General features: G+C 33.3%; 1 protein-coding gene across 1 annotated transcript; it reads left to right on the forward strand.

Moving 5' to 3' along the window:
• Positions 1 to 635: 635 nt before the first annotated feature.
• On the forward strand, positions 636 to 4,788 carry LOC110636817 (beta-glucosidase 18). Its single transcript, XM_021786661.2, has 12 exons — positions 636 to 830; positions 907 to 973; positions 1,061 to 1,119; positions 1,252 to 1,327; positions 1,418 to 1,492; positions 1,567 to 1,654; positions 1,736 to 1,988; positions 2,303 to 2,418; positions 3,792 to 4,044; positions 4,113 to 4,215; positions 4,288 to 4,399; positions 4,473 to 4,788. Exons 1-12 carry the CDS (start codon positions 669 to 671, stop codon positions 4,723 to 4,725), a joined length of 1,617 nt encoding a protein of 538 aa, XP_021642353.2. The 5' UTR covers positions 636 to 668; the 3' UTR covers positions 4,726 to 4,788.
• The last annotated feature ends 7,801 nt before the right edge of the window (positions 4,789 to 12,589 follow it).

Genomic DNA, 12,589 nt, shown 5'->3' on the forward strand with positions numbered 1-12,589 from the left:
AAACTGCTCCTAATTGACTTGTTTACTAACAATATTGTTGATAGCTTATTTCTTGTACATACTGTTAAAGAGATGATAATTATTCTAAACCTAATTCGATTTGTCTTGTGTAATTTTGAGCTCTTTTTTTATTATTAAAAGAATGCCTATTGTGGCCTCTGATTTAATTTTAAACTCTTTTTTTAATTAATTATATGGTAAATAGATTATTAAAAAAAAAAGGTTTTCTTCCTTTTCCAACGATATCATGCTTTTTCTCCTTCAAATTTGTCTTCCCATTTTTTTTTAATAATTCTTTGATATTCAAAAAAATTAATATAAAATAATGCTGCTATGCACTTGCCTAAATTAATGAAGGAAACAGAATCTTTATCACTAGATTTATAATTTAGCCAACCAAAAATTTAAATCATTGTGGGACCACATCACCACTTTGTTGATGACACTGAATTAATAAACATTTCGGTCTCTGGATAAAACGGAATCAAAATGAATCTGATGAAAATTAAATTTATATTTAATTTAAATCATTCTGAATTGAACTCCATTATACTCTAATTAAAATTTCAAAAATCTTAATAGTTTTTTAAAAAAATTTAAATAATATATGGTATAATGTGTCAGGACTACTCATGCTTCTCTGCTTTTGGTCCTTTCAAAGGAACAATATGAGGCTCAAAATATCTCAGCTCTTCTTCTTCTTCTTCTGCATTGTTCTCCTTTTACATCCGTCTTTAGCTCAAACAACTAATGAACATGAACAAGAAGATGTTAAAAGATCTCAATTCCCAGATGGCTTCCTATTTGGAACAAGCACTTCATCATATCAGGTGCCTTTTTTTTTTTTTTTGGTAATTTCCCTTCTTGTGCTGCAAAATCTCAGTTCCCAGATTTGACATTTCACAGATTGAAGGAGCTTACCTTGAAGATGGCAAGGGTCTCAACAACTGGGATGTCTTTACTCATATTCCAGGTACCCATTTTCAACTTATATCTTTAATCTGTATCGCAAATATGTGCATTTAAGGATTTGGACAATTTCTTGATCAAAAATTTTCAGGCAACATAAAGAATAATGATAATGGAGACATAGCAGACAATCATTACCATCAGTTCCTGGTATTAATTCGATCTTTTCTTTTCCCCTTTGCACTCTTATCTTTAAATTTCACGAACTAGAAAGTAGAAACTGAAAAGAGCTATTCTAGTTCTTTTATTTCTCTACTGTTTTGTTCTGTTCTGTGTGTACAGGAAGATATTGAATTGATGCAGTCTCTTGGGGTAAATGCATACAGGTTCTCAATCTCATGGAGCAGAATTTTGCCAAGTATGTGCTAGCCATTTATTAAATCAAGTTGATAGATTTCAGTGCTTTGCTATTTGCTAATTAATTAATTAAGTAATTGATTAATGATAGGGGGAAGATTTGGTGAAGTGAACACAAGAGGAATCAGTTTCTATAATAATCTTATAGACAATCTCTTACTTAAGGGTAATTTACTTTTCCTTTGATATTCATTTATATGTTTGAAACATGATAGGCAAGTTGTTTATATAAAACTGCAGGAATTGAGCCATTCGTGACAATACACCATCATGATATCCCACAAGAGTTGGAGGACAGATATGGCTCATGGCTTAGTCCTCTTATGCAGTAATTTCAACTCTCATATTGAAAATTGTAAAGCCGATAGCTCTCTGAAACCCCCTGAATTTGGATATTAATTTCTTGCAGGGAAGATTTTCTCTACTTTGCAGAAATTTGTTTCAAGAGCTTTGGACATAAAATTAAGTACTGGACAACCTTGAACGAGCCCAACTTATTTGCAGACATGGCCTATATGAGGGGATGGTACCCTCCAGGACACTGTTCACCACCTTTCGGCAACTGTTCCTTTGGTAATTCTGATGTAGAACCTCCCACTGCTATGCATAATATGTTGTTGGCGCATGCTAAGGCGGTTAAGCTATACCGCCAAATGTTTCAGGTAACTTGAATCTTGAATGTGCTTGCTTCAATTTTTTTTTTTCCATTGAATTCTTTATGGAAGGAAAGGTTTAAATTCCTATATTTTCCAGCTCTATGTGATATAATTATGTGGAATGTGTTAAAAAAAAATTATTTGATGAAATCAATGTATATACAACAGTTTTATTATAATAATTAATTATAATGGTATTTACCGCTATAAATAGTTATAAGAAAACCATTTTATATATTTCGATTTAATTTCATTGTACAACAGATTAGTAATGTGTTAATGCTTATAAGTTTTATGTGGTGGAAATGCATTTGATGCAGCCAAAGCAGGGTGGTTCCATCGGTATCATTGCAAATACAATGATGTATGAACCGCATGGGGACAACGAAGACGATCAGAAAGCAGTAAGCAGAGCCCTGGCATTTCAGCTGGCCTGGTAAGTGCTGCTAGCATTTGTTAGATGGTTGATAAGGTGACAAGTGCATGCACAAAATAATACATTACCTTTAAAAATAAATATTTATAAATGGATAAAATTATTATTCTTATACAAGGTAATAAATCACAATAATTACATTACAATGATATGTTATTATTCTTCTATGAAATCATTGCATAATAATTTTAATGCCAATACTTGCAATATGTCTCATTCAATATAAATATAATCATTAAGTCAACGATGCACTTAAATTGAGAATGGGGATTATAATATAAAAATTGACATAATTTTTTATATTGAGAAATTTATTATTATCTCAAACTTTTCATAAATGCTTTTCTTAATTACCCAAATTTTATTATTAAATTAGAAAATATAAAAATTAGATGCAATAATTTTCATTAAAATTATATACTCATAACTTCTAAATTTTGTATAACTTAATTTATTAAAGAAAATCCATCAAATTCATTGAAATGTCAAACTAATTAAATGAGAGAGAGAGAACATATTTGTTTAGAATAGAATTGATCTATGTTGTTTATTTACAAAAAAAAAAATTAAAAATGGAATAGAAATTTGTAAGCAAATTCCACTGGTAGAACAGAAAAATTTTTTCTCAAAAAATTGGAAGGGTCAATAAAAATGGCTGGTAGCCTGGTACTACTTGTACTGGATCTGTGGGCTGCTAGTTTTCAATTTTCTGATTGTTAATTATTTTTTTTTTATTTGCTTTTAGATTTTGACTTTCAAAATGACTAATACCCTACTCTTATTATGGAAAAATTAGGAGAAATTACAATATGAATTGGTCAAAGGTTTTTTTTTCTCTTAATTTTAATATATCTTTAATTTTGCATATTTTTAATTATAATTTTAATCAATTTCATTGATTTGATTAATAAATCATGAAATCAGCATTAATACAATTTTTTTTCCTTTCCAAATTTTTATTTGATTATTAGGATAGGGCTTTACATAAATGCTATGAAGTCAACATTAAATCATTAATAGTTATGCTATTTTTATATGGATAGCTTAATTACAAGAAACTTTTGTCACCATAGAGAAAAATCAAGGTTGTTTTTCCCTCCTTATATTTCATTGATATGAATGTTATAGATTAGTTCTGTTCTTTTCTCACTTAAAAATATATTTGTACATGACCATAATCAAATAAACAATCAAATTGATATCATTCCAATAACAACTGAATGTTTGAGAAAATAAAATTTGAAATATCTTAATTTTCACAGAATAATTAAGGTTTCATCCTTAATTTTACCATTAGATTAACTCCTCATTGATTCTCTTTCCTGATTTTGCAACAAGGGAATGTTGTAAGATGATTATTTCTTGTTATGCAGGGTTTTCGATCCCATTGTATATGGCGATTATCCTCCTGAAATGCGTCATTATCTTGGAAGTGTATTGCCAAGGTTTTCACAGGAAGAAATCAGCATTTTAAAAGGAAGTATAGATTTCATTGCCATTAACCATTATTCAACATTATATGCCAAGGATTGCATCCATTCTGCTTGTATCCCAGGCTGGGATCGCCCTATCCGGGGCTTTGTATACACCACAGGAGAGAGAGATGGTGTTCTGATCGGAGACCGGGTATGATACCATTACATGTAAAACATCTAATTCCATTGCCAACTCTTTTTAACTTCAATATCCTGCAGACTGCAAATCCAAGGTTCTTTGTAGTTCCAAGAGGAATGGAGAAGATTATTAACTATGTTAAGGAAAGATACAATAATATGCCAATGATTGTGACAGAAAATGGTAAGTAGCATGACATCTGTGGCCGGTAGTTCAATCGTTGAATTTACTAAAAGATTTCAAATCGTACCATAGGATTTGCTCCTCCTCCACAACAAAAGCAACAACATCAGCAAGACTTGTTGCAGGATGCTGAAAGAATCAACTTTCATAAATCCTACCTTGCAGCTCTGGCTAGAGCTATAAGGTAAAAGAATCCTTTCTGTGTTTTTCCCTCCAGCCGAACATTATCTTAATGAATTGCTTACTTTGAATTATAGAAATGGAGCTGATGTTCGTGGGTATTTCGTGTGGAGCATGATCGACAACTTCGAATGGATCGATGGTTACAGTGTGCGGTATGGACTTTACTATGTTGATCGCCAAACTCTTAAGCGCATGCCAAAGCTTTCTGCTAAGTGGTATAAAAATATCCTCACAGTTGATGCTACTAGCAATAGCAATAGCAGCAATATTTTCAAAAGGAAAAATACCATGAGCACTGTATCGCAAGCCTCAAAAGCAGAAATATGATAGTTATGCATTTATACGAGATTTAAATTTATTTATTCGAGATTTTAGCCATTAACCAATTTATATTTGGTGTTTGTGTTAGTATTCATGCACTATAGTGAAATTAAGATCCTAATCTAATAAAAAATTATAGATTGGTTAATTAATTAAAGTTTTAATCCGATTAGGATTTCATTTAATGAAACACTATAAATAGAGAGGTCTTAGGTAGCCCATAATTAATAATGATAATTCTGTTGAAAGAGCTAGCACTCTTCTTTTCTCCCAAAAACACGTTTTGATAGATTTTTTATACTGCAGTTCGTGTGGATCACTGTTAAAGATCGAATGTGTGAATAATTAGTGATTTTTGATGATCCAACCAAATTTATTAATTTATCTAAGCACCATAATCGTATTATTATGATAGGCACGTAAATCTAAGGTAAATACACAAATCGCACAATTTCACAATATAGAAAAAAAAAAAAAACATAGGATTTAACATGGTTCAACCGTAAGGTATACGTCCACGGAAAAAATAAGAGAAAAAGTTCTACTGTGATGAAAAAGAGCAAGATACAATCACTTAGAACTCTCAAACCCTAACCTCAGTGTGTTTCCCGGATTTCTCACAACTCTTCCGCAAAGGGCAGAATATTACAATATTTACACTGGTTCATACCGTGGGGGCGTTGCTCCGGCACCCCCAAGGAGATCTCACTTTTTATCTCAATCGATTCACAATGCAAAACTTTCGAGTCAGGTCACAATTTACGTCCACGAAAACATATAAAAAATTCAAACCACATAAAAATAACAATTCTTTTCATAGGCTTAAATTTCCTCCATCATCAACAAAATAAATCACAAACTCTCTATTTTGTCATATGCCCTCGCAAAGGGCACTACTGAGCATTACAAATACCAACCAAGTCTAGGCAATGCCTAAACTTGCTAATTAGGACTCCTTTGGTCGTCATATCTGTTGGATTATCATGTATAAATATCTTTTGTACAACTATAGTCTCTTGAGATATAATTTCCCGAATGAAGTAATATTTGACATCAATGTGCTTAGTTCGTTCATAGTATATTTGATTCTTTATGAGATGTATTGCACTCTGGCTGCCACAAAATACTGTTGGCTTATTCTGTATCAACTCAAGATCATCCACCAAACCTTGTAATCATAAAGCTTCCTTTACTGTCTCTGCTAAAGCCATATATTCTACCTCTGTGGTAGACAAAGTAACTGTAGCTTACAATGTTACCTTCCAACTGATAGCGCTTTCAGAAAAAGTAAATAAATAACCTGTCAAAAATCTACTCTTATCCAAGTCACCTGCAAAATCTGAATCCACATAGCCAACAACTGAATCACTCATCTTGGCTCTATCGAATGTCATACAAACATCTATAGTACCCTTCAAATACCTCATAATCCATTTCACTGCCTGCCAATGCTCTTTCTCAGGACACGCCATGTATTTACTCACAACACTAACTACGTGTGAAATATTAGGTCCAGTGCAAACCATCGCATACATAATGCTACCAACAACACTCCAATAGGGAACACTAGACACGTGCTCTATCTCTTCATTTTTTTTTGGTAACATGTCTGCAAATTACTTCTATCCCTAGTAATTTTCATTCCCAAAATCTTCTTTGCAGCACCCAAATCCTTCATCTCAAACTCATCATTCAACTGCTTTTTTAGAATGTTAGTTTGCGACATATTTTTAGCAGCAATAAGCATGTCATCCACATACAACAGCAAATAGACAAAGGAATCATCTGAAAGCTTCTTATGATGCACACAACTATCATATAAACTACGAATAAAGCCATTACGAATCATGAATGTATCAAATCTTTTGTACCACTGTCTAGGGGACTGTTTTAGACCATATAAAGACTTCTTGAACAAGCAAACATGATTTTTCATACCTAGAATGACAAATCCCTCAGGCCGACTCATATAAATTTTCTCCTCTAGCTCACCATGCAAAAATGCTGTCTTTACTTCTAGTTGCTCAAGCTCTACATCATGAAGAGCAACTATAGCAAGTAAGAACCTAATAGAATTGTGCTTCCCAAATGGAGAAAATACTTCATTAAAGTCAATTCCCTCCCTCTGAATAAAGCCTTTTGCAACCAACCGTGCCTTATATCAAGGTGTTTCAACCCCTAGGGCGCCTTCCTTTTTCTTGAACACCCATTTACAGCCTATCACTTTCTGTCTCTTAGGCAATGTTACAAGCTCCCAAATATGATTCTTTTGAAGAGATTCAATTTCTTCACCCATAGCATCGACCCACTAATCTGCATTGGAACAAGAAATAGCTTCTCTATAATTGTTGGGTTCATGCACATCAACTGTCTCAGCAACTAACAAGGCAAATGCAACTAGATCTGCATATGCATATCTCTGTGGGGGTCTAATCTGTTTTCTCTCTCTACCAGTTGCAATGTTGTTAGTGTTGCTCAGATACATCCTCTTGTTGATCAGAATCTTGCACCTCATCTTCTGAATCACTGGATTGAACTGCTGAAGTATTAATGTCAAGCTCCACCTTTTTTTTGACACCATGATCTGATTCTGCTATTGACTTCTCCCTCTGACTATCCAATGAAGCAGACTCATTAAATGTCATATCCTTGCTGATAATTAATTCTGGAGACTTTGGATCATTGCACCACAACCTGTAGCCTTTCACTCCAAATGCATACCCTAGAAATATGCATTTTCTTCGCCTCGGCTCAAGCTTACCATCTCTCATATGAGCATAAGCAGGGCAACCAAATATTTTCAGCTGAGAGTAATCAGTAGGTAAACTGAATTAGATCTCAAAAGGAGTTTTACACTCAATAGCTGTAGATGGAGATCTATTAATCAAGAAATAGGTTGTATTAATTGCTTCAGCACAGAAATCCTTTTCCACTCCTGAATGTGAGAGCATGCTTCGTGCTTTGTCACATAGCATTCTGTTCATGCATTCTGCAATACCATTCTGATGTGGTGTCCTTGCATAAGTGTGGTGTCTCACTATTCTTTCATTACTGCAGAATGCATCAAACTCATGATTATAAAATTCTAATCCATTATCAGTTCTAAGATGTTTGATCTTCTTTTTTGTGTGCTTCTCAATCATCGTCTTCCACTTTACAAAGGTTGAAAATGCCTCATCTTTTATTTTTAGAAAATACACGCATACCATCCGAGAGTAATCATCAATCAAAGTCATAAAGTACCTGGCACCACTCTTAGAAAGGATTCTGTTAGGACTGAAGGAGCGGAAGCATGAAAAACATGTTTAGATCATTGAATTCAAAAATTTTTCTTCTAGGGTGTCATGCATCATGCAAGATTCATTTTTATCTATTTGATTTCAATGATAAACAGCATATTAATACACTTTTAATATATTTTTGGATCTATATTTGCCATTTAAGATTTTAGAATTAATAGATTAATTCATTAGAACCCTAGATTAGATCAAGAACAAGTGCAATAACCTTTTGATATACTACAGTTGTGTTTGGCACCTTTGGGATACGCCTAGGACACCAGATGTTGTCCCTCTAGCTTGTCCACACCAAGATCACCAATGGCAGCCCGTTGAACAGCTTCTCAAGCCTTTCTAATCAATTAGAAATTAAGGTTTTGCCTTTAGAGATATTATAAATGCATACAAGACACTAGAAACGATTTCTAGTAGTTTTAATTCAAGAGAATGTTGGCAATTCTCTTTGAATTGATGAGAGATGAAGAAGAAGAGAGGGGAGAGACTTTTTGGGTGGCGGCACAAAAGAAAGAATAGCAGCTTGTAATTTTGTTCTTTCATCTTTTCCCTTATATAGCTAGGTCATCACTTAAAACTCTTGCTACATGTCACCTTCTGATTAGCTTTTAGTTTAATTAACCCAATCACATTGTGCCAAGTGTCAAACTTAGATTTAATCTTAACTTTGATCATCTTATATGATTAAAAGACAATTGGCAAGCTTATGTGTAGTACCATGTGTCACCATCTCTTGGTGCCACATGTCATCCTGTGAAATGACCAAAATACTCCTGTGTCTTAATTTTGAGTTCTCAACTCAAAATAATTATTTTTCTTCTTTTAGTCAATTTATATCAAATATAAATTAATTAATTAATCTCTATTAATTAATTTCTCATAATTAAATTCATATTTAAACACTTTAAATATGAATTTAACTTATACTATACATCCAATAACCTAGATTTGGTTTCAAGCCATGCTAGGGACTTTGCAATCTAATTGTAAACCAAACCTATTTAATTAGTCAATTAAATTCTTTAACTAATTAATTAAATCACATTTAACTTAGTGATTATTTGTGTATGTGTGTGACTCACTAAGCTCATCACTAATTGGTAATGAGATATGATAGTAACTCTTAATATCATCAGAACTCTTTCTTATCATAAATGATTTCTCTAAATCATTTTAGGCACCTCATAGACTATGGTTAACACCAAGCATAGCATGCCATAGCCACCCAATTAGTAATAAGGTTTACCTTAAATAAACCTATAATCATATGTTACTATGCACTAGAATCTCTCTGTTACAAAATCCCAATTCGAGCTGGAGTCATGGTTTATGTCAAACTCCATTTGCTATGAATATTATGTTCTCTTTTAATTCCAGTTCTTGATTAAAAGATTTTCTTATTAGAAACTCTTTTCTGATTAAATCTATCTGTCCTGACTAGGAACTTGAAACATCAAGAACAATTAAATGAACATAGGATTTTATCCCTATTTACTTAGGGTAACAGATTCCATCTTGATCAACACCTACCTCCATATGTAACTAGTAGGAGTCAACACTTGCCCAGACACCCATACACAGTACAAGTATGAAAGCAGTATCAAACTCAAACCACATATATACAAGATAACTGTGCTATCTCAGGTCTAAAGATTATATACACTGATATGATTTATGATAATGCATTGACAAGAATAAACTCCAGGTGCTTGTCATAAATATTACTGGTTCGGCCTACTTATCATGTATAAGTGCCTATCATGTTTGTTATATGGCATGAGACTCACCATTCCATCTTATTTATATCTCATATAAATAACTTGGGAACAAATATGATTACAATCTTTCTAGATAAGTCATGTCCTTATTGTGAAGTATCCTCAATTGTGAACCAATTTATGATACTTTTTGCTAGAAATACTGTCACTCATACTTTTTGCTAGAAATACTGTCACTCATATTCTTAACAACTTAAGAATAGAATTTCTAACAAAATATCAATGGACATTTTCTATTACACATAAATATATTATGTAAACGGAAAAGTGAAAATGCTTTTTATTAATAAAAACATGTACAAGATACATACTAAATGATATGTTCTAGGGTATACTACTAATAATCTCCCACTAGCACTAGAGCCATACATTATAATATCTTAGACCCATCTTCTCAAGATGTCGATCTAGCTGAGTTTGTGACATAGGCTTAGTGAATGGATCAGTTGGATTTTCAGCTGATGCTATTTTCTGCATGGCTACATCGCCTTGCCCAACTATCTCTTTGATAATGTGATAGTGCCTTTCTATGTATTTGGATTTCTGGTGAGACTGGGGTTCTTATATCCAAACAACTTCTTTTACAAAGATGTGATGCAAAGAATATACTCGGCCTCAGAGTGGAATCGTGATCGTACTGCTTGAAACTCTTCCAACTGACTGCACCTCCATTACAAATGAACACATATCCAGAGGTAGACTTTCTATCATCGATATCTGATTGGAAATCAGAATCAATATAACCATCCAATTGCAAGTCACCACCTCCATATATCAAGAATAAATCCTTAGTTCTTCTCAAGTACTTAAGGATATTCTTGACAGCTATCCAGTGTTCCAAACCTGAATTGGATTCATACCTGCTAGTCAAACTAACAGCATATGCGATATCCGGCCTAGTACACAACATTGCATACATCAAACTTCTAATAGCCGAAGCATATGGAATCCTAGCCTTTTTATCTCTTTCTCCAGGTGTCTTTGGAGACATCTCTTTAGAAAGGTGGATACCATGTCTCACTGGTAACAATCCTCTCTTGGAATCAAGCATGTTAAACCTCTTTAACACATTTTCCAAGTATAGACTTTGGGATAAACCAATTATTCTTTTCGCTCTATCTCTATAGATGTGAATCCTAAGAATATAGGTTGCCTCCCCTAAGTCTTTCATGGAGAATGTATTTGACAACCATACCTTTACAGTTGTCAACATACCTGTGTCATTACCCATCAACAAAATGTCATCCATATATAAGACAAGGAAAGTGATAGCATTATCACTAACCTTCTTATATACACATGACTCATCCTCATTTTTGATAAAACCAAATGACTTAATGGCTTCATCAAAACGGATGTTCCAACTCCTCGAAGCTTGTTTTAACTCATAAATGGATCGTTTTAGCTTGCGCACTTTGGAACCATCTTGGGATTCAAAATCCCTAGGTTGTTCTATGAAAATGTTTTCTCAATGTATCCATTGAGAAAAACTGTTTTGACATCCATCTGCCAAATATCATAATTATAGTATGCAATTATTGCTAATAGAATCCTAATTGATTTAAGCATGGAAACAGGTGAGAAAGTCTCCTCATAGTCGATTCTTTGCCTTTAGCGAAACCCTTTCGCTACTGGCCTTGCTTTATATGTCTCTACCTTTCCATCAGAATCAATTTTCTTCTTGAAAATCCATTTGTTCCCTATAGGTACAATACCTTCAGGAGAGTCAACAAGATCCCAAACTTGATTCTTATACATGGAATCAATCTTGGATTTCATAGCATCAATCCATTTTGAAGAGTCTATATCTGATATAGCTTCTTCATAAGTAAGTGGATCATTTCTATGATTTACTTCTTCATGAGTAGACAACTCTTGTTCTTCTTCATGAAGGAAACCATATCTCACTGGTGGGTGAGATACCCTGGTTGTTCTACGAGGAACAGCTGTAGATGTTTCATTAATAGGTGTAGGTTGACTACATGGATCCATATCCATCTGATTTGTTCGTTGGTCATAATTCTCTAATTCTAACTCTATTTGCCTTCCTTTGCCTCCTTCTTGAACAAACTATTATTCAAGAAATGTGGCATCTCTACTTATCACAACCTTTTGTGATGTAGACAAATAAAATTAATATCCAAAACTCTTTTTTGGATATCCAACAAATTAACCCTTTTCTGATCTGGTTTCCAATTTATCAGTGTTCAGCTTTTTGATATAAGCTGGACAACCCCAAATCTTAACATGCTTAAGACTTGGTTTTCTTCCATGCCATATCTCATAAGGTGTGGAAGATACTGATTTTGATGGAATCCTATTTAGAATATGCAAAGCTGATTCTAATGCAAATCCCCAAAAAGAGATTGGCATACCAATATAGCTCATCATACTACGTATCATATCTAACAGGGTACAATTTCTCCTTTCAGATACACCATTTAGCTGTGGTGTTCCTGAAGGAGTCAGCTGGGAAACAATGCCATGTTCTTTCAAGTATTCATCAAATTCAGTACTCAAGTATTCACCTCCTCGATCTAATCGAGGAGCTTTAATACTTTTTCTTGTTTGATTTTCTACTTTAGATTTAAATTCTTTGAACTTTTCAAAGGATTCATGTTTGTATTTCATCAAATACAAATACCCAAACATTGATTTATCATCAGTAAAGATAATAAAATAATGAAAACCGCCTCTAGCCATTTCTTTAAATGGACCACATACATCACTATATATTAGCTCCAAAATATTTTCAGCTCTTAGCCTTTGTCCAACAAAGGGTGATTTAGTTATTTTGCC

The sequence above is a fragment of the Hevea brasiliensis genome, chromosome 4 (genome assembly GCF_030052815.1).
Source record: "Hevea brasiliensis isolate MT/VB/25A 57/8 chromosome 4, ASM3005281v1, whole genome shotgun sequence".
Classification (NCBI taxonomy): domain Eukaryota; kingdom Viridiplantae; phylum Streptophyta; class Magnoliopsida; order Malpighiales; family Euphorbiaceae; genus Hevea; species Hevea brasiliensis.

What these genes read in the sequence shown, in the direction of transcription:
- LOC110636817 (XM_021786661.2), top strand. Translation starts at nt 669, where the DNA reads ATGAGGCTCAAAATATCTCAGCTCTTCTTCTTCTTCTTCTGCATTGTT. An exon ending in AGACAATCTCTTACTTAAGG is followed by an intron (nt 1,493 to 1,566) that starts GTAATTTACTTT and finishes ATAAAACTGCAG; the next exon opens with GAATTGAGCCATTCGTGACA. An exon ending in GCTCTGGCTAGAGCTATAAG is followed by an intron (nt 4,400 to 4,472) that starts GTAAAAGAATCC and finishes TTTGAATTATAG; the next exon opens with AAATGGAGCTGATGTTCGTG.